Source organism: Mya arenaria, chromosome 17, assembly GCF_026914265.1.
Source record: "Mya arenaria isolate MELC-2E11 chromosome 17, ASM2691426v1".
Lineage (NCBI taxonomy): Eukaryota > Metazoa > Mollusca > Bivalvia > Myida > Myidae > Mya > Mya arenaria.
Genome location: NC_069138.1, coordinates 2,595,001 through 2,618,110, shown reverse-complemented (window position 1 = coordinate 2,618,110; position 23,110 = coordinate 2,595,001). Strand labels below are relative to the sequence as shown.

At 38.0% G+C, this 23,110-nt stretch overlaps 2 protein-coding genes across 2 annotated transcripts in view; both read right to left on the bottom strand.

Annotated features, from left to right (window-relative positions):
* Positions 1-4,308: 4,308 nt before the first annotated feature.
* LOC128224329 (coadhesin-like) lies at positions 4,309-18,613 on the bottom strand. Its single transcript, XM_052934142.1, has 10 exons — positions 18,544-18,613; positions 17,793-17,933; positions 16,091-16,276; positions 14,082-14,252; positions 12,351-12,521; positions 11,483-11,653; positions 8,503-8,673; positions 7,390-7,560; positions 5,964-6,039; positions 4,309-4,489 (listed from the first exon to the last, which is right to left on the bottom strand). The coding sequence occupies exons 1-10, from the start codon at positions 18,563-18,565 to the stop codon at positions 4,309-4,311; spliced, it is 1,461 nt and encodes a 486-aa protein (XP_052790102.1). The 5' UTR covers positions 18,566-18,613.
* A 1,980-nt stretch (positions 18,614-20,593) lies between these two features.
* The window catches only part of LOC128222951 (uncharacterized), a 34,482-nt gene continuing 31,965 nt past the window's right edge, over positions 20,594-23,110 (bottom strand). Inside the window, exon 19 of the mRNA XM_052932143.1 lies at positions 20,594-20,720. Within this exon, the coding sequence (XP_052788103.1) occupies positions 20,690-20,720 (31 nt within the window). The 3' untranslated portion in view covers positions 20,594-20,689. The remainder of the gene's footprint in view (positions 20,721-23,110) is intronic.

The window sequence follows — 23,110 nt, the reverse complement described above, 5'->3', positions numbered from 1 at the left end:
TCTTGAAATAGCAGCTGATACTTGCCTATGCCGTCCTGTACAGAGAATATGTCTATCTGGAAATAGCAGCTGATACTTGCCTATGCAGTCCTGTACAGAGAATATGTCTATCTGGAAATAGCAGCTGATACTTGCCTATGCCGTCCTGTACAGAGAATATGTCTATCTGGAAATATCAGCCGATACTTGCCTATGCCGTCCTGTACAGAGAATATGTCTATCTGGAAATAGCAGCGGATACTTGCCTATGCCGTCCTGTACAGAGAATATGTCTATCTGGAAATAGCAGCGGATACTTGCCTATTCCGTCCTGTACAGAGAATATGTCTATCTGGAAATAGCAGCTGATACTTGCCTATGCCGTCCTGTACAGAGAATATGTCTATCTGGAAATAGCAGCGGATACTTGCCTATGTCGTCCTGTACAGAGAATATGTCTATCTGGAAATAGCAGCGGATACTTGCCTATGCCGTCCTGTACAGAGAATATGTCTATCTGGAAATAGCAGCGGATACTTGCCTATGCCGTCCTGTACAGAGAATATATCTATCTGGAAATAGCAGCGGATACTTGCCTATGCCGTCCTGTACAGAGAATATGTCTATCTGGAAATAGCAGCGGATACTTGCCTATGCCGTCCTGTACAGAGAATATGTCTATCTGGAAATAGCAGCGGATACTTGCCTATGCCGTCCTGTACAGAGAATATGTCTATCTGGAAATAGCAGCTGATACTTGCCTATGCCGTCCTGTACAGAGAATATGACTATCTGGAAATAGCAGCGGATACTTGCCTATGCCGTCCTGTACAGAGAATATGTCTATCTGGAAATAGCAGCGGATACTTGCCTATGACGTCCTGTACAGAGAATATGTCTATCTGGAAATAGCAGCGGATACTTGCCTATGCCGTCCTGTACAGAAAATATGTCTATCTGGAAATAGCAGCTGATACTTGCCTATGCAGTCCTGTACAGAGAATATGTCTATCTGAAAATAGCAGCGGATACTTGCCTATGCCGTCCTGTACAGAGAATATGTCTATCTGGAAATAGCAGCCGATACTTGCCTATGCCGTCCTGTACAGAGAATATGTCTATCTGGAAATAGCAGCGGATACTTGCCTATGCCGTCCTGTAAAGAGAATATGTCTATCTGGAAATAACAGCGGATACTTGCCTATGCCGTCCTGTAAAGAGAATATGTCTATCTGGAAATAGCAGCGGATACTTGCCTATGCCGTCCTGTACAGAGAATATGTCTATCTGGAAATAGCAGCGGATACTTGCCTATGCCGTCCTGTACAGAGAACATGTCTATCTGGAAATAGCAGCGGATACTTGCCTATGCCGTCCTGTACAGAGAATATGTCTATCTGGAAATAGCAGCGGATACTTGCCTATGCCGTCCTGTACAGAGAATATGTCTATCTGGAAATAGCAGCGGATACTTGCCTATGCCGTCCTGTACAGAGAATATGTCTATCTGGAAATAGCAGCGGATACTTGCCTAGGCAGTCCTGTACAGAGAATATGTCTATCTGGAAATAGCAGCTGATACTTGCCTAGGCAGTCCTGTACAGAGAATATGTCTATCTGGAAATAGCAGCTGATACTTGCCTAGGCAGTCCTGTACAGAGAATATGTCTATCTGGAAATAGCAGCGGATACTTGCCTAGGCCGTCCTGTACAGAGAATATGTCTATCTGGAAATAGCAGCGGATACTTGCCTATGCCGTCCTGTACAGAGAATATGTCTATCTGGAAATAGCAGCGGATACTTGCCTATGCAGTCCTGTACAGAGAATATGTCTATCTGGAAATAACAGCGGATACTTGCCTATGCCGTCCTGTACAGAGAATATGTCTATCTGGAAATAGCAGCTGATACTTGCATAGGCAGTCCTGTACAGAGAATATGTCTATCTGGAAATAGCAGCTGATACTTGCCTAGGCAGTCCTGTACAGAGAATATGTCTATCTGGAAATAGCAGCTGATACTTGCCTAGGCAGTCCTGTACAGAGAATATGTCTACCTGGAAATAGCAGCGGATACTTGCCTAGGCAGTCCTGTACAGAGAATATGTCTACCTGGAAATAGCAGCGGATACTTGCCTAGGCCGTCCTGTACAGAGAATATGTCTACCTGGAAATAGCAGCGGATACTTGCCTAGGCCGTCCTGTACAGAGAATATGTCTATCTGGAAATAGCAGCGGATACTTGCCTAGGCCGTCCTGTACAGAGAATATGTCTATCTGGAAATAGCAGCGGATACTTGCCTATGCCGTCCTGTACAGAGAATATGTCTATCTGGAAATAGCAGCGGATACTTGCCTATGTCGTCCTGTACAGAGAATATGTCTATCTGGAAATAGCAGCGGATACTTGCCTAGGCCGTCCTGTACAGAGAATATGTCTATCTGGAAATATCAGCCGATACTTGCCTATGCCGTCCTGTACAGACAATATGTCTATCTGGAAATAGCAGCGGATACTTGCCTATGCCGTCCTGTAAAGAGAATATGTCTATATGGAAATAGCAGCGGATACTTGCCTATGCCGTCCTGTACAGAGAATATGTCTATATGGAAATAGCAGCGGATACTTGCCTATGCCGTCCTGTACAGAGAATATGTCTATCTGGAAATAGCAGCGGATACTTGCCTATGCCGTCCTGTACAGAGAATATGTCTATCTGGAAATAGCAGCGGATACTTGCCTATGCAGTCCTGTACAGAGAATATGTCTATCTGGAAATAGCAGCGGATACTTGCCTATGCCGTCCTGTACAGAGAATATGTCTATCTGGAAATAGCAGCGGATACTTGCCTATGCCGTCCTGTACAGAGAATATGTCTATCTGGAAATAGCAGCGGATACTTGCCTATGCCGTCCTGTACAGAGAATATGTCTATCTGGAAATAGCAGCGGATACTTGCCTATGCCGTCCTGTACAGAGAATATGTCTATCTGGAAATAGCAGCGGATACTTGCCTATGCCGTCCTGTACAGAGAATATGTCTATCTGGAAATAGCAGCGGATACTTGCCTATGCCGTCCTGTACAGAGAATATGTCTATCTGGAAATAGCAGCGGATACTTGCCTATTCCGTCCTGTACAGAGAATATGTCTATCTGGAAATAGCAGCGGATACTTGCCTATGCCGTCCTGTACAGAGAATATGTCTATCTGGAAATAGCAGCGGATACTTGCCTATGCCGTCCTGTACAGAGAATATGTCGTCCTGTACAGAGAATATGTTTATCTGGAAATAGCAGCGGATACTTGCCTATGCCGTCCTGTACAGAGAATATGTCTATCTGGAAATAACAGCGGATACTTGCCTATGCCGTCCTGTACAGAGAATATGTCTATCTGGAAATATCAGCCGATACTTGCCTATGCCGTCCTGTACAGAGAATATGTCTATCTGGAAATAGCAGCGGATACTTGCCTATGCCGTCCTGTACAGAGAATATGTCTATCTGGAAATATCAGCCGATACTTGCCTATGACGTCCTGTACAGAGAATATGTCTATCTGGAAATAGCAGCGGATACTTGCCTATGCCGTCCTGTAAAGAGAATATGTCTATCTGGAAATAACAGCGGATACTTGCCTATGCCGTCCTGTACAGAGAATATGTCTATCTGGAAATAGCAGCGGATACTTGCCTATGCCGTCCTGTACAGAGAATATGTCTATCTGGAAATAGCAGCTGATACTTGCCTATGCCGTCCTGTACAGAGAATATGTCTATCTGGAAATAGCAGCGGATACTTGCCTAGGCAGTCCTGTACAGGGCATATGTCTATCTGGAAATAGCAGCGGATACTTGCCTATGCCGTCCTGTACAGAGAATATGTCTATCTGGAAATAGCAGCTGATACTTGCCTAGGCAGTCCTGTACAGAGAATATGTCTATCTGGAAATAGCAGCTGATACTTGCCTAGGCAGTCCTGTACAGAGAATATGTCTACCTGGAAATAGCAGCGGATACTTGCCTAGGCCGTCCTGTACAGAGAATATGTCTACCTGGAAATAGCAGCGGATACTTGCCTAGGCCGTCCTGTACAGAGAATATGTCTATCTGGAAATAGCAGCGGATACTTGCCTAGGCCGTCCTGAACAGAGAATATGTCTATCTGGAAATAGCAGCGGATACTTGCCTAGGCAGTCATGTACAGAGAATATGTCTATCTAGAAATAGCACCGGATACCTATATAGGCAGTCCTGTACATGGCATATGTCTACCTGAAAATAGCAGCTGATACTTGCCTAATCAGTCCTGTACAGGGCATATGTCTATCTGGAAATAGCAGCTGATACTTGCCTAGGCAGTCCTGTACAGGGCTTATGTCTATCAGGAAATGACAGCGGATACTTGCCTAGGCAGTCCTGTACAGGGCATATGTCTATCTGGAAATGTTCACCACTACAATCCGCTCCCCCGAAAGCAGATACTGGATTGTTACACTGACGGTACCTTGAATTACACATACATTTAAAATAATAATACAAAGCACATTGGTACATAGACTAGATTTTAGTACACACTGAAAACTGAATGTGTGCGAAATTTCGAACAATTTTAAGCATAACAATCTTAAGTCTGTTATTTCATTTAGCCTTACAGAATTCTTGAAAATATTCTACATTTATCATTTTTCTGTGACTATTTTTAAACAACTTGCTTCAAACGCCTTATAGCTCTTAAAAATAAGAATATCACACATGGTATTCCATTAAAGAAATAAAGCTGTAATTATGATCTTCTTTCAATGGAAGGTTCATGCTAAAATGGAATTAAATTTATCATTCTCGTTGGCACGATGTTTCACGAAAGAGTGGTCATGTGTTGTGGGGAAAACCGGAGTACCGGACGAAACCCAGCTGTTCATCTTGGTAAGCACAAATCAAACTCACATACGCTCAGGCCGGTATTCAAACCGGAATGACTTGGTAAGAAGCAGTGCGTTAACCAATTGGCTAACCGGACAACCAAGATTTATTCATTTTGGAATATTTGAAACTCATTCGGAACTCCTCGGCCATTTTCCACCGAAAACAACATCGGATGTATATGGACGGTTTTTAACGTCAGAAATCTTAACATTTAACAACGGTGCAAGTAAATCGCGTTGTAATTTCAAGTAAGTAGATCAACCTATTGACTTTATTCTTGGGAATCATAATTATTTATACACCAATACACTTTAATGGTGATTCATTTTGACTTCATAAGTAATACAAAATACACGTTAAAACACTACAACCAATAAACACTATTATTTAAAATTTAACGAACTACTTCTACTGATGTACCTGCACTGGAAAATGGCCGATGAGTTCCGAATGCGTCGATACTTGGGTACAGTATAACCCTTACTTCTATCTTACAGCTACAAAAGACATCAACGCTAATGCTAACCTCTCAGTGGCGGGCCCATTGTCTAGATGTAACATACGTGACTTTCAACCCAGGGGTCGCAGGTTCGATTCCCCGTCGCATCACTAAAAAAAAATCGAATCGTCTTCCGGGAGGGACGTTAAATGGGGGTCTCGTGTGACAGTGAAAGAACCAGGGTTGCTCTAACCAGGGTTACATTCTGTCTGTGCACTATGCTCCATAAACTTAAAATGACTAACAAACGGAGCACTGGCCGAATGGACATCGGTGCTTTACTCGGTGCTTTACACCGAGCACGTTAAAGAACCAAGAGGTCTCTTCGCAAAGAGCTAGGGTATCGCACCCGGATCTCTTGTATCTCACTCTGTTTCTTCATGTCTTCCAATGTCTGGATTTGACTGCGAATTGCTGTCACTTTTATCTCATGTCACGTATGGCATTTAAACACAATTTAAGTCGTGATGGCGTCACGGCGGGGTCAAGCCATAATGCAGCCAATGGGCACGGGCAGACCTTGATAAACTCAAATAAACAACAAACACACGCTTACCTCTCCCTAACGGCGCCTTGACCACACGAGCGACTGCACGCGCCAAACAATGTCCACTCCGACCACCCACCATCCACTATAATAATGATATAGAGGCTAATTGTTTGTTTCTGTATAAGATGGCAATATATTTCATCGAGTGCGCACCAAAAGCTACGCAACTCGTGAAATATCTACTTTTGGTGCTCACGAATTGAACTATATTGCCATCTTACACTGTAAGTTACTTCATAAAGACTGTAAGTTGCTGCATAACATTGTGATTAACATTGTCATTCGTATACACATTGTAAAATATCAGAAGACAAATGTGTGTCTTTGTGTGTGCGTAAGTGCTTGCATGCGTGTGTGCGTGCGTGCGTGTATGTGTGCTTGCTTGCTTGCGTGCGTGCGTGTGTGCGTGCGTGCGTGCTTGAGTGTGTGCGTGCTTGCTTGCATGCGTGCGTGCGTGCGTGCTTTCTTGCTTGCATGCATGCATGCGTGCGTGTCTGTGTATATTCATTTATGATTACACATGGTTCTACTGTTTTGATTGATTCACCGTTTGAATTGTTGTGGAAGCGCAGTATATTCATTGTTTTCTAAAATATAAGTATGACTGAACTTTAAATTCTCGACGTTTGTATGCTAAAATGGAAAATGAGAAGTACGTTTTTGAAGATATCATCACAAAGTGAGTTTGGAGCATACACAAAAACCTCTGACAGTTGTTTCAAAGTATGTAACTTATTCACATTGAATATTTGAAGCTGCACTCTCACAGATTTACCGTTTTGATAACTTTTTTATTGTTTTGTCTTGGAATGAGCCATTTTTGCGTAAATGTGTGGAAACCAGTTATAGAAGACTGCTGACAAAAGAGGCGATCGCAGTTTTTCATATTTACGTTCGAAAACTAATGATTTATTGCTAAAAAAAATACTAACGCTTTAAGAAAAATGCATAAAAGATCAATTTTCGATCATAAATATGAAAATATGAAAACTTGCTATCTGATTTTTTTGTCAACAGTTTTATTGATTTCCATGCATTTTTGCAAAACAAAGGCCCGTTTCAAGACAAAAAAATTAAAAAAAAAGTTGTAAAAACGTTCAATCCGTTAGAGTGCAGCTTTAATCAAAACCGACAAACGGAAATACAGTCGAACCCCGTTCGCTCGAACTCCCCGGGACCGGCGAAAATACCTCGAGCCTCGGAAAATTCGAGCCAAGCAGGAATGCTTACATTCAAGGGGAAAGAAATCGGTCCTTTACATCAAGTTCGAGCCAATGGGGATTTTGAGCCAAGAGAGTTCGAGCCAACGTTTACGACTGTATTCAAGCTGATTACAGTAAGGCGCCTTTATTCACGAAGCATATTATTTTGTATACACAAGTTTGTTTTATATGTAAGTCAACCCAATCCCCTCTCTTGAATCTTTATGTACCTGGACAGGATCCCATGTTACACTCTCTGTGCGCTCTAGAACTCCCCAAACAGTTACTTCCACCGTATGCAGGTGCGGGAGAGTCGCACTTCCGGGAGCGGCCATTTTGTCCTCTCCCGCATGAGACGGAACAAGCGTCCCATGAGCTCCAGTGTCCCCAAGCGCCGTCGACTAAACATGTACGTGAACGAGGATCAACAATACATGACGAATAAATCGCCCATGGCAATGGTGTCAATTATAAATGTGTATCATGTTATTCTGCTAGATGGTGTGACAAATGGATATTATCTAACGAAAATGCAACATTAATCATTAAACACTAATAAAAAGACAGAATAGGCACATGTTGCAAAAAACAACATTTTAAACATAATATTACATACAGTATATAATATGGTTATCGAGCAATTTTAAATCATATTCGCCAAAGGAAATAATAAAACGTATGATTTTGATCATGTTTCTCTGCTATATGGTGTGTTAAATGTATAGAATCTTGCGAAAATACAATTTACATTTATTAAAGACAGACTGGTCACATGTTGGAACACACATTTTAAGCATGATATTTCATACAGTAATATGGTATATCGATAAATTCTAAATCATATTCGCCAACATTCGGAGCTCTTCGGCCATTTTTATCGAAAACAACCTCGGATGTATTTTACACACTCAAAAAGCTGTACGTTGTAGTCCGCTGCAAGTAGATCGCGTAGTAATTTTATTTAGCAGTTAAACTTTATGACTTAACTCGTGGGAATCTTAATTATGTTTGCAATAATACACTTCACTGGCAATTAATTTAAACTTAGATCAATAAATACAACTCTAAAACACTTCATTTAATTAATGATATAATAAAAAATACGAACTAATTCAACTGATGTACCGGAATACATCCAAGGTTCTTTTCGATTAAAAAAAATGGCCGAGGAGTTCCGAATGATTCGCCAAAGTAAAAAGCGACAAGCATTATTTTGTTAAACGGATTAAAGTTAGCAAAACTGCAACATTTATCAAAGACAGAATAGGCACGTGTCGTAACATTTTAAACATGACATGAAATTCAATACTATGGTATATCGAGACATTCTAAATGTGTTATACCCGGGCAGGATCCCATGTCGCATTCTCCGTGGCCGATAGAGCTTCCAGAACAATCCTTTCCGCCGTAAAAGGGGCTGGGGGAGTTGCAATTACGGTGGCGGGCGGTTTGGCCTTTCCCACAGGAAACGGAACAAGCTTCCCACGAACTCCAAGGTTCCCAGGCGCCGTCGACTAAACATGGACGTTAATCAAAATACAGAGCAAACAGGGGACACGTTAAGCAGACTACAACATAGAAACATGCATCCACTTGTTAAAAACTTTGATAAGTTGTCCACATGTTATCTTTTGGGTAGTTTACACATTTTCTTTTGTCTAGTTTATAAGGCTAGTTTACTCATTATCTTTTGGGTAGTTTACTCATTATCATTTGGCTAGTTTACACATTATCTTTTGGCTAGTTAACTCATTATCTACAGGCTAGTTTACACATTATCTTTTGGCTAGTTTTCTCATTATCTGTTGGCTAGTTTATTTTTTTAATTAACTTTTGGCTAGTTTACTCATTATCTGTTGGCTAGTTTATTTTTATTAACTTTTGGCTAGTTTACTCTCATTATCTTTTGGCTAGTTTACTCTCATTATCTTTTGGCTAGTTTACTCTCATTATCTTTTGGCTAGTTTACTCTCATTATCTTTTGGCTAGTTTACTCTCATTATCTTAAGGCTAGTTTACTCTCATTATCTTTTGGCTAGTTTACTCTCATTATCTTAAGGCTAGTTTACTCTCATTATCTTTTGGCTAATTTACTCTCATTATCTTTTGGCAGCTTTCTCATAATATTTTGGCTAGTTTACTCTCATTATCTTTTGGCTAGTTTTCTCATTATCTTTAGGCTAGTTTACTCTCATTATCTACAGGGTAGTTTACTCTCATTATCTTTTGGCTAGGTTACTCTCATTATCTTTTGGCTAATTTACTCTCAATATCTTTTGGCAGGTTTCTCATTATATTTTGGCTAGTTTACTCTCATTATCTTTTGGCTAGTTTACTCTCATTATCTTTTGGCTAGTTTTCTCATTATCTTAAGGCTAGTTAACTCTCATTATCTACAGGGTAGTTTACTCTCATTATCTTTTGGCTAGTTTACTCTCATTATCTTTTGGCTAGTTTACTCTCATTATCTTAAGGCTAGTTTACTCTCATTATCTACAGGGTAGTTTACTCTCATTATCTTTTGGCTAGTTTACTCTCATTATCTTTTGGCTAATTTACTCTCATTATCCTTTGGCTAGTTTACTCTCATTATCTTTTGGCTAGTTTACTCTCATTATCTTAAGGCTAATTTACTCTCATTATCCTTTGGCTAGTTTACTCTCATTATCTTTTGGCTAATTTATTCTCATTATATTTTGGCTAGTTTACTCTCATTATCTTTTGGCTAGTTTACTCTCATTATCTTAAGGCTAATTTACTCTCATTATCTTTTGGCTAGTTTACTCTCATTATCTTTTGGCTAGTTTACTCTCATTATCTTTTGGCTAGTTTACTCTCATTATCTACAGGGTAGTTTATTCATTATCTTTTGGCTAGTTTACTCTCATTATCTTTTGGCTAGTTTTCTCATTATCTTTTGGCTAGTTTACTCTCATTATCTTTTGGCTAGTTTTCTCATTATCTTTTGGCAAGTTTACTCTCATTATCTTTTGGCTAGTTTACTCTCATTATCTACATGGTAGTTTACTCTCATTATCTTTTGGCTAGTTTACTCTCATTATCTACAGGCTAGTTTACTCTCATTATCTTTTGGCTAGTTTTCTCATTATCTTTAGGCTAGTTTACTCATTATCTTTTGGATATTTTACTCATTATCCTTTCGATAGTTTATTCATTATCTTTTGGATAGTTTACGGTCGTTGTCTTTTGGCTAGTTTACGCTCATTATCTTTTGGCTAGTTTACTCATTATCTTTTGGCTAGTTTACTCTCATTATATTGTGTGTAGTTAACTCATTATCTCTTGGCTAGTTAACTAGGCCAGTTTATTTATTATATTTTAGCTAGTCTGCTCATTATCTTTTGGCTAGTTCACTAGGCTATTTTACTCATTATCTTTTGGCTAGTTTACTAGGCCAGTTGATTTATTATCTTTTGGCTAGTTTACTCTTTATCTTTTGGCTAGTTTACTCATTTTCTTTTGGCTAGTTTACTCTCATTATCTAAGGGCTTGTTTACTGTTGTTCTCTTTTGGCTCGTTTACTCATTATCTTTTGGCTAATTTTCTCTCATTATCTTTTGGCTAGTTTACTCTCATAATCTTTTGGCTAGTTTTTTCTCATTATATTTTGGCTAGTTTACTTATTATCTTTTGGCTAATTTACTCTCATTATCTTTTGGCTAGTTTACTCATAATCTTCTGGCTAGTTTACTCATTCTCTTCTGGCTAGTTTACTCATTTTCTTTTGGCTAGTTTACTCTCATTATCTTTTGGCTAGTTTACTCTCATTATCTTTTGGCTAGTTTACTCTCATTATCTTTTGGCTAGTTTACTCTCATTATCTTTTGGCTAGTTTACTCTCATTATCTTTTGGCTAGTTTACTCTCATTATCTACAGGGTAGTTTACTCATTTTGTTTTGGCTAGTTTACTCATTATCTTTTGGCTAGTTTACTCATAATCTTTTGGCTAGTTCACTCATAATCTTTTGGCTAGTTTACTCATAATCTTTTGGCTAGTTTACTCATAATCTTTTGGCTAGTTTACTCATTATCTTTTGGCTAGTTTACTCATTTTCTTTTGGCTAGTTCACTCATTATCTTTTGGCTAGTTCACTCATTATCTTTTGGCTAGTTCACTCATAATCTTTTGGCTAGCTTTCTCATTAACTTTTCGGCTTATTTTGACAAATCAAGGAATCTATCACTTTTTTTACGATCGTTATTGAAGTAAAGGAATATAAATATATATACAAAGTATTTTCTGAATAAAGAATACAATCCTAACCTATCTTTAATTAAAAACATAACATTTTTCTACAAACCTGGGCAGTTTCTCAAGTTACACTCTCTGTGCCCAGAAGCACTCCCAAAGCAGTCCGTTCCGCCGTACATAGGCGCGGGGGAGTCGCACTTCCGGGAGCGGCCATTTTGTCCTATCCCACAGGAAACGGAACAAGAGTCCCATGAGCTCCAGTGTCCCCAGGCGCCGTCAACTGTTGTTATAATGCAATACATATTTATCTTTTGTGTAAAAATAAAGGTCATAGAATAAAGCGAAAGTGCATCTTTTGTCAGTAGGTGCAACAAAAATAAATACACTGCATACAATTACAGTCTAACCCCGATGGTTCGAACTCCTAGGGCCCGGCCAAAATACATCGAGCCTCGAAAAAATTGAACCAAGCGGGATTATTTACCTTCAGTTTAAATAAAGCGGTCCTTTACATCCAGTTCGAGCCAAAGGGGAATTCGAGCCAAGCGAGTTCGAGCCAACGGGGTTCGACTGTGCCAAATTATGGGAAGGTCAAAGCATAACAAGCTTAAGAAGCATATTTCATGAAGCAAAATGTCTAACTTAATATTTATTTCACGACATAAAAATAGTTTATCGTAATAATCACAAATACAATTTCCTTTAAAAGCTGCACTCTCACAAATTGAACGTTTTGAAAACTTTTTTTATTTTTTGTCTAAGGAGCCAATGTTTGCGAAAATGCAAAAAAAAACAACAACAGTGATATACTAGTAAGTATAAAAATAAATAACTATTAATACGATTCAAAAGCAAAAAATATAGTGAATCCTGTTATAAGAGACCAAAAATTTTTCTAGAAAGTTGGGGCCTGTAGTTTCTGAACAAATATAATGAGTTCTTTTCGAAACTATTTCACATGTTATTTCTCTAAATACCCGGGCAATTTCCCATGTTGCATTCTTTGTGTCCGGTAGAACTTCCGGAACAGTCACTTCCGCCGTGTATAGGTGCGGGAGAGCTGCACTTCCGTGAGCGGCTATTTTGCCCTTTCCCACATGAAACGGAACATGCGTCCCACGAATTCCATTGACCCCAAGCGCCGTCGACTAGAGCAAACATGTACATTTTACAAAGTTGTATTTTATAAAACCTGGGACCAATAACATCGATAAAACGGTGACATAAGATAAAAAAATAGAGTTTGACTTCAACCCAATTTTTCAAATGTTCTTTGTTTTTTTCTAGGACAAGGACCTAAGCACCTGCAACATCAAGCTGACAGAAACGCAAACAATACTTGCTTACATTTACTTGTTTCATGTTTGCTATTTTGTCTACTCCACATCATAAACATATTAAATAAAGGAAATACGCTGCACATTGTCACTAAGTATGTTTATATTTATTTAAAAATATAGATTGCAAATGAAATAAGCGTTTCGGGGTTTAACTCCGCCCCAACCATGCTTTTCTCCCACCTTAGATTATAAGTATCTTCCATGGCTGAGAGTGTAAGATAGGTTCATCCCGACCCGAGCGCAGGGTGTTTTGCGGAAACGAGGTTTACCGAGTTTCCGCAAAACACCCTGCGCGAGGGTCGGGATGAACCTATCTTACACGAGCGGCTATGGTAGATGCTTTTTTCTCCCACCTCAGTTAAACAAAATTGTGTAAAAATGTATTTTATGCTGGAACTATTTTGTGCGTAGTGAAAATAAATGCGTATGGATATTTGATAATTCGTGGTTGTCATGGATATGCTCGCAGTGATTCAGGTTATGTTACTAGTCAAATCGGTCCTTAAATAGTTCCAATGAGAGTGAAGCATTATTTCTCGAAAGGTGCGTGAAAACTTTTTTATGGTGACATTTGAAGCGAGAAATAGTTAATTAGCATTCTAAATATTGCCACAAGACAAGGTTTCCATGATGCTACAGACGACTGTCTTCAACAAGGGAGGTAATTACAATGTGGCGACAATTAAAAAGGAGTTCCATACGGGCATTTTATCTTCGCCCGTGGGCAAGATAAGAATTTCTAGCATGGTTAAATTATTGGATCTACTTATCTGAGGTGGGAGAAAAGTAGATCCAATAATTTAACCATGCTAGAAATTCTTATCTTGCCCACGGGCGAAGATAAAATGCCCGTACGGAACTCCTTTTTAATGGTCGCGTCATTGTAATGTTACCACAAACGTGATTGACTATCAACAACAGTCACAAATGCGCAAAATCAACGCGGTGTGATGACTTCAAACTACTTTGTTGAGCATGATAGTTCTAGTGTCGATTGTTTTATTTGACGTTACTTAAGGACCGGGTGTGAATGTGTTTTGTCAGGGTGAGGAATTACCTGACTTCGAAGGGGTTTTCACATTGGTCACCACGGGTCACGACCGATATAAACAAATAAGTTAGTGACGTTGATTTCTAAATTTCTTTTTGACAGAAGAAGATATATGAAAATACCTTTAAGCCTGTAATATACTTGCTATATTCTGCTTCTAACGTGTGAATTATTTTAGATCTGCTTGCCATTGAATGATGCAATCCTTTAACTTGACTGTATTTTGTAGAACGATGCAACGCTGAAATTTTGGTAAAGTTGAAACAGATGTAATATGAAATTCTTGACAATTTCTCAGCTCGAAGGTCCAGATATACCTGGACAACTTCCCATGTGGCATTCTCTGTGGCCGGTAGAACTTCCGGAACAGTCAATTCCACCGTGCATAGGTGCGGGGGAGTTGCACTTCCGGGAGCGGCTATTGTTACCTTTCCCGCAGGAAACGGAACAGGCGTCCCACGAACCCCATCGGCCCCAGGCGCCGTCGACTAGAGTGAACATGTGTATTGTTGCTATGTATTATTGGACAAAATAGTTAAATTGGAATCAGTGTGTGTATACCACGTGATAAATTGCGTCATAAATGCTACGTCGGAAGGCAATATTTTTTTCGAATGAAGACTTAAAACAAAGATAACTACAATATTTCTTCACCATTTTAGATGGAACATAGCACAGTCTACGCCTCTTACGGAGCTCCGCATTCGGTCTTTTACCAGAGTTTGATCGGAAGTTTAGTTTCTTCAAACACTTCGAAAAACCTTTTCACTATACGGCCGTCTGACGGAGCACTGTCAAAACATTATATTTGAAACAGGTTTGTTGAAGCGTTTGAGGAAACTTGAGAAAAGTTATCTTCATTTTATGCAAAATGTTGCATTCCGACGTAGCATATATGACGTAATTTATCACGTGGTATATACACAATGGGAATGAAACATAAATTGTTTTAGCGAGACTTAACATAAACATAACACTCACTGGAAACTAGAGGCAACCTGGCTACACATGGAAGAGGTTGGCAACATTCAATTTTAATTTTGCCATGAATAAAATAGTATTTTGAAAACGCCATAAGAATGTGCAACGCCGTTCGTCCAGGCCTGGTCATGCGCTGACCCAATACTTTTCCATATTAGGCCACTAAAATATATCGTACAAAAGTCGCGTCTGTTTTCCAATTTCGATGAATAATAAAACATTTCCCATACATTGATCAATGTTTACAGGTTGTTGACGTGATTTACACATTACGGGGTTAGTTAATGACCCATCATGAGATGTACAGGGCATAAGAAACCACATTCGGATTCGAGCATCGCACTCACCCGATTTGGTTTCCTTTGCCTAGTATATCCCTTATAGAGTTACCTACTAACCCCGTAACCTGTATTACTAATACAATGTAAAAACTACAGGAACAAGCGCAGTTAACAAACAAACAAAGAAGAAACATTTGTTTAAAGGCACAGGGTTAAAGGGACTAGACACTGAATGATACCTTTGCAAGTAAAAAAGGAAAATGTCAAAAACATACATAAAATTGACATCGTTGTGTTCAACGCTTTGAATCTTACTAACTGATGTATCACATCGCTTACGACACATGCATCTAATGCAGTTTTTGCTTATATTTCCGATTCAAAATTCACCGAGTTTGTCTACCACGTAAATGACAGAAAATTTAAAAATAACATCATTCGGTATATGTATTTTGTTCTAATCACGTGATTTTCACATGCTAAATATAGAGAAGTAAACTGGGAAACCATTGTGTGCTATTTTTAAACGGGTAAACACATTCAATGCAGCAACAACATATTCTGTTAATCATGTAAGATGATGTTTTATCAGCCTCATACTAGCTGGTATTTATAATTCTAGGCTTGTTTTGAGGCAATACTTTATTGGCCGATTTTGAGACCATCTCGTGTCTAGTCTCTTTAATGCCTTACACTCAACACACAGTATGTATAGAAATATCTTTATTAATAATGTTGGAACTTCAACTGTTATTACTGTGATGGTGACTAAATAACAAAATATGAAATATATATTTTCTCGTTATGATTCCACACATGTCATCTTTAAAACATAACCCGCAAAACGCAGAAGCAGATCTTGATATTTGAAATAGTCAGTTTTGCGCCTCGTTTCAAACAATTTAACATACAAATTAACTGAAATCATATACAACGGCTAAACTACTCATCCCATATAAGGGGGTGGGGAGTCTATGCAATGATCACTCAAATAAATCTATGACATCATGATTGCCTGTTTGCGTCACGATACTGTTTGACCTATTTCTGCCTGCTACGGTTACCTGGTATAACACGAGTAGTTGGTTGTGTTGTCGTTGTTGTTGAAGCCTTAGACGTTGTAGCAGCAGTAGTACTAGATGACGTCGTTGTTGATGTTGTGTGTAATTTTGTTGTTGATGGTAATTTTGTTGTTGCCGTTGTTCGCGAAGTCGTTGTTGATGGTGCTATCGTTGACGTCTGTCCACCAGCTGAAATATTTGGTAAACAGTAAAATGAACGGTTTAATAAGGTTTGCAACTATATGGTGAAACAATAATGCAGTAGCTGTGCTTAATGGCCCGCTGTTGGAAGCTCTATACACTGTAACCATAGGTTGATAGTCAACGTCGTAGTGGTAGTACTAGTGGTAGTGATACAGGTAGTGGAAGTGATGGTGGAGGTGGTGGTGCTGCTGCTGTTGGTCGTGTTGGTAGTGGTAGTGGTTGTTGCAGTAGTGGTAGTGCTAATGGATGTGGTGTTGGTTGTACCAGTGGTGGAAATAGGGGTGTTGGTGGTGGTGATGGTTGTGGTACTGGTAGTAGTAGTAGTAGTGGTAGTTGAGGTGGTAGTTGTGGTGGTAGTGTTGTTGTTGGTGGTGGTGGTGGTAATAGTGGAAGTGGTGGTGGTGGTGATGGTGATGGTGGTGTGGTGGTTCTGAAAGTGGTACATGTAGCTGTAGTGGTAGTGGAAGTGGTAGTGGTGGTGGTTAGAAAGATAACCACATTTCAAGAACTTTGAGGAATATTAATATTAAATTAATTTCAAAAGAGCAATTGCTATTCAAAATAAGTATCCTTTCATGTTGCCGAAGGTTTGACACCATCCAAAACATCTCTGTTTCAAGTTGGATGAGTGCATCTAATTGAGGACAAAAGTTTGCATTTCTGCATTTAGGAAGTGATTTGAATTCACGATTTTATCAATATCATATTTAACGAGCTTGATAAAGAAATAAAAAAGGAAAAAAGGCGTGAGCCTTTGCTATTTGGAATATTTTTTTTTTAAAACAAAAAGCATATCATATAAAAAATTTGTCGAAGTGCTAATAGCAATCATATTTGAACCTTAATTGTTTATGCACATTGTCTTAAAGCTGCACCCTCACAGATTGGCTGTTTAGACAGCTATTTTATTTTTTGTCTTGAAACGAGCCAATCTTTGCGTTCATATCTGCAACCCAGTGATATAATCTGGTTGAAAAATATCAGATCGCAGTTTTAATATTTCGTTCGAAAATTGAGGGTTTTGGCTAAAAGCATTACTAAAATCATTAGGAAAAATGAGTTTGTTTTTTTACATAAAACATCGATTTCCGAACATAAATACATGAAAAACTGCCATCTGATCTTTTGTCGGAAGTCAAACTCACATGCATACAGACCGGTAATTAAACCCGGGTCGCCTAGGTGAGAAGCGAGTGCACTAACCACTGCGCTAATCGGAAATTAATCGTTAAAAATGTATATTTATTTTATTATTATTAAAATATCATTAGTCATATCTTGTATCAGTAATGTTTCTATGAGACGCTGCCGTTTTGCCTTTCGACTGCATTGTGTCAAAATTGCCCGTGGAAGAGAAAAGGCTTCCCTATAACAAAATAATTAAACAAAACGTCCATATCTCAAACGGTCCAAAGTTCACTTTTCTCCGTTCTTTTACCAAAACGTAACTTAGGGTATCAGTCTACTAAAGCGTGTCACATTTCTTACTAAGATAACTTACGGCACAGGTTACAGGACTTGGCGCATACTTCCTTGGCTAAGATGGGGTCCGCGCACAAATTTGGATTGTTTGCGCACCCAACCGCGTCCAAGTCGGTGCATTGATCACCTCCGGTGATACCAATTTGTATTAGGAGGAGAACTGTACACAAATAAATTTTTTTACATATGTAACGAAATTATAAAATTAATTTTTGTTCAATATCATTTCTAATATAAATATTAATTTTATTTTAAACTGATTTGTTTATCATAAAAAACACTTGTAAATCTAGGTTTAAACTCTTCTACCAATCACGTTTGACCAGATCTGTACATGTATGAGTCAAAAAGAAAAAAAAATGAAAATTAAACAAAGCAAAACGGTTTTGGGACATTTTCAAACATTTTACTATCGGTTGCCAAAATTCTAAGCTTAAATTGGACAAGATATGTACATAAAAGCAGTTTCGATTTAGTCATAGTAATAAATCCCCATCGCCGGAAGACGCAAACCTCAATACCGTTATTACCGTCGGTGCTGGAGGTGTGCGTCAACCAGACGTGAATAGTCTTTGAAGAGATATCGGTCAAAGGTCGACTGCAAATAGGCCTACATAGAGATGCATATTACTCACATAACATGACTCACAGAAAAAAACAACGCGTTTATCGCGGGCTTAATGCAAGATGGTTGTAAATAAAAATAGAAACAGAAAGTGTTACAACAGTTTTGCAAGAATCCCTCGACACGCATGTATAACTATACGTACTAAAAGAAGCTTTTCGCATCATTCCATATTCGTGCGCCAGCGGCTTATCAGTATTTTAAATTAAAACAACAGTTTAACAATATATTCACAAGTAACATATTGCAATTATAGAATCAAACCTAATACATGGCGATACATCCTATACGAATCACTGACATTATGACCGGTCGGCACAGCTCCTTATCTCCAAAATGTTAATGCGCGTGACCAGCAGTCACTTTATGATAACACGAAAAATGATTTTACAGATTTTTGATACCAGTTTAACTAAACGTTGAAAGAAAAAAAAACCCTGGTATATATACGTTTCTCCCATATCAGATAAATGGATTAAACTATTTGGCCATGCTGGAAATCCATACCTTACCCACGGACGAAGATTAAAAAGTACCCGTATGAAACCACTGTTTTACTACGCACAAAAGAGTTCCAGCGAAAAAATGCACTTTTACTATATTTTGTTAATTGAGATTGGTGTTAAGCATATACCATGGTCGCTTGTGTAGGGTTAGCTCACAATCTAGGTCAAAGCCATGATAAATATTTACAATCTATGGGAATTAAGGAGGTCGAGTTTGTCCAAGCTTGTTTGAATATCTTGATAAAGGACTGTTTACATTTTGAATAAGTACGTAAAGGGCGTTTTTGTTAATACCAAACTAGTTTTAGTTTTGGTTTAAAAGGTTTCGGCGGTTTGGAAACCTTTTTACAATATTTCGCGTGAAGTAACAAATGCATGGTTTTGTGCACAGCTTCAACAATATAATGGGGCTTCTGCATGTAGCTATATAATTTCTAAATTTCTTAAAAGCAATGATACCGCAGATGGTCGTTCGCCTGTTTTAACTGAATAGTGTCTCAACACAAGTGTTGGATTACTGTCCGCCATGTTGTATTTTTTCAAAGTGGGCTAGTTTTCGGATAGAACGCACCGACGAAACCGCATCCGGAAGGGGTTACGATAGTTTCAAAAACCAGTCTCGGATTTTGTAAAACAAACGATAAAACTGGGTTGTTGTTTTTTTTGAAAAACGGTGCACAGTTTGTGAAACCCATATCAAACCAAAACTATTTTTTACCAACACAACGCGCTGGCATGCAGAAACATTCCCTCGCTGTGAGTATTGCTACTATTTGCAAATGCACTTACCACTTAAAGGTTTTGGAGCATGAAATGGTCGTGGTTAATCGGAAGACCTCGGCATCTCCGCCATACCACGAGTAACTTAGTAAAAACAGTTTGTATAATAAATAACAACAATATTAAACGAATATAGTCTCACGTTCATTAATAAGACAAAATGTATTCCCAGTAAAGTGTTTTATTGCATAAATCTTTAAAGATGCAGTCTTACCCCCACATAAGATTAACCACAATTAATACAATTGTTTTAATATACCAAAAAGGATGAATACATTTCGAAAACAATAATTCTTATAAAGGATACCGAGTTTAATTTGAAAGAAAGGTGCATAAAACACGATATTTCTACCTGATGAGACAATAGTAGATCACATTAAATATTTTAGCACTCTCCTATCATTTAATACTTGCGTTTTCAGATATTAAATACACAGCTACAATCTTGTTATCAGTTGTTAGTATGTTCCATTAATGCATTATTTAGTAAGTAGTTAAAGGTGTATCACTAAAAACTTATGTTTGTTATACATGTGTATGTATTGATTTTGAATAAGAGTGTTACTTTAAGATTCCTAAGATTAATCTGTTACGCTTACCTTCTAAATTGAAATTACTACGCGATCTACTTGCGGCGTAGTTAAATGTTATGAATGCTGACAATGTTAACCGTCCATTTACACCCGAAGTTGTTTTCGAATTGGTCGTTGATCAGATTGTGGTTGATGATTTTGCTCTGCCCAAATACACTAAGTATTTTCTAGTCAGGTGTAACGTCAATGCCCTTTCAATAGACTTTACACCTTAAAGAAAGCCGACTGCCACCGATTGAACGTATTATTTACCGTATCGAAGTGAAACTTTTTTTCTCATTTCTTTCTTCAAATCAACAACTTCAAAATGTTCATACTCGATTAAGCAGTACTTCTTTATTTTGATTTTCATACATGCAAAAGGATAAGTCGTTAAAAGCAGCCACTTATCCCACTTGAACGCCCCCTATCTTTATCCGATTAGGATAATGCCCTCGTGTAAACTGAAAGGAGAGAAGATATGAAACAAAATTCCATCAATTTTATTTAAAGGGACTAGACACCAGATGAAACCATTAGAAGTAAAAATGAAAATTGTCCAAAATTTACATAAATTGATATCGTTGTGTACAACGCATTGAATCTTACTGATGCAGTTTTTGCGTATTTTTTCATTTAGAAACTTACTGGGTATGTCTACCAGGAAACTTAAAAAAGCGTCGGTTTAACTATCTGTACTAATCACGTGACTTTCATTTGCTAGATATACACACTATAAACTGGGAAACCATTATGCGCCATTTTTAAATGGGTAAACGCAGCTAAGACAGCGACAAAAAATATTTTAATTATGTAACATGGTTTACTAACGGCCTCATATTACTGGTTGAGAAGCAGTTTCCGACGGAAAGCAGTTTCCGACAAATCGCTTTTTCACGTACTTTCTTTAGATCTTCATAAAGAAGGTACTGCAATTCAACTATATCGTAACTAGGCAATCAAAAGTTGAAATTCTTACCGAGACACGTAAGAAACTTGTATTATTATTTAATGTTTAATGTTTATTTTTCATTTTGTACACAAACTTGCACGTGGGGGGATCGGCACGCGCAGCGTATTGCGCATGCGTGTAAACCTAATTTGCATATCTATGAATAGTTACAAGGTTTTCCTAAATTGACTAATATAATCGACGATCATTGTGTACATATTTGTGAAGACTGATGTCATGCATGTTTCGCACCCACATTCACTTAAATGTATACAAACACAAGTTTCTATCAGAGATGAATCAAAATATCATTGATATTCAGTGTCTGCCTAATTTCGAGTATGAATTGATTGTCGTAATTTTAAGGTTTAATTTTTTCGTTAATGCTGAAAAATTAAATAATATTTCTCTTAATACAGTCTTATATTAAGTATATTCAATAAACGAATAATAAAAACACATAATAGGCACCTTAAATCTGCCCCGATCTCGATTTGTCGGAAACTGCTTCTCATCACAAACTAATCTGAACAGTGTAAGTTCCCTCTTTGCGCCCCTATTAGATACACTATTTGTGACGTCACACATGTGAAAAATATATCGATAATAGCAGCTTGAGCTGTAGTTATCTAAAATGTGAACAATTTTAGTAGGTATTTAAACACGTATTAATAATTCAATAAAAAACGTATAAAAACTGTCGGAAACTGCTTCTCAACCAGTAGCTCATGTTATCTAGTTTTGAGTAAATACTGTATTTGCTAATTCTGGGACTATCTGGTGTCTAGTCCCTTTAAACTATACATGCACAAAGAAGTCATTACTACGGTGACATACATGTATTTGTTCTTGTTTAAACGACTTATTTTGAAAGGAGTACATATTGGCCAATCAGAATCGCGTAATAATACAACTCGATTTCGCGACATTGGAAACAGAGCTGAGGGAAGAGATGATCGTTTTGCAAAATTCTTTCAAGAAGGCCTTGCATCGTTTTAAAGGAGATACTAGTCGTTTTAAACGAGATACTAAGTCGTTTTTAACAAGATACTAAGTCGTTTTAAACGAGATACGAAGTCGTTTTTAACAAGATACTAAGTCGTTTTAAACGAGATACTAAGACGTTTTAAGCGAGATACGAAGGCGTTTTAAACGAAATACTAAGTCTTTTTAACAAGATGCTTAGTCGTTTTAAACGAGATACTAGTTGTTTTAACCAGATACTAAATCGTTTTTATCGAGATACTAAGTCGTTTTTAACGAGATACTAAGTCGTTTTTATCGAGATACTAAGTCGCTTTTATCGAGATACCAAGTCGTTTCTAGCGAGATACGAAGTCGTTCTTAACGAGATACCAAGTCGTTTATAACGAGATACGAAGTCGTTCTTAACGAGATACCAAGTCGTTTCTAGCGAGATACTAAGTCGTTCTTAACGAGATACCAAGTCGTTTATAACGAGATACGAAGTCGTTCTTAACGAGATACCAAGTCGTTTATAACGAGATACGAAGTCGTTCTTAACGAGATACCAAGTCGTTTCTAGCGAGATACGAAGTCGTTCTTAACGAGATACCAAGTCGTTTCTAGCGAGATACGAAGTCGTTCTTAACGAGATACCAAGTCGTTTCTAGCGAGATACGAAGTCGTTCTTAACGAGATACCAAGTCGTTTATAACGAGATACGAAGTCGTTTTTAACGTGATACGAAGTCGTTTTAACGAGATACCAAGTCGTTTATAATGAAATACCAAGTCGTTTTGAACGAGATACTAAGTCGTTTAAACAAGATACCGAGTCGTTTGAACGATTTACTTAAATCATTTTAACGAGTTACTTAGTCATTTGAACGAGTTACGAGGCGTTTAAATGAAATATTAAATTGTTTAACGATACACGGAG

Coding starts and splice junctions, on each gene's coding strand:
- LOC128224329 (XM_052934142.1), bottom strand. CDS start 18,565: ATGATGCGAAAAGCTTCTTTTA. Junction 7,561..8,502: donor CGACATGGGATCCTGCCCGG/GTATAACACATT, acceptor GTACATGTTTAG/TCGACGGCGCTTGGGGACAC. Junction 4,490..5,963: donor CAAGGCGCCGTTAGGGAGAG/GTAAGCGTGTGT, acceptor GTGTAATTCAAG/GTACCGTCAGTGTAACAATC.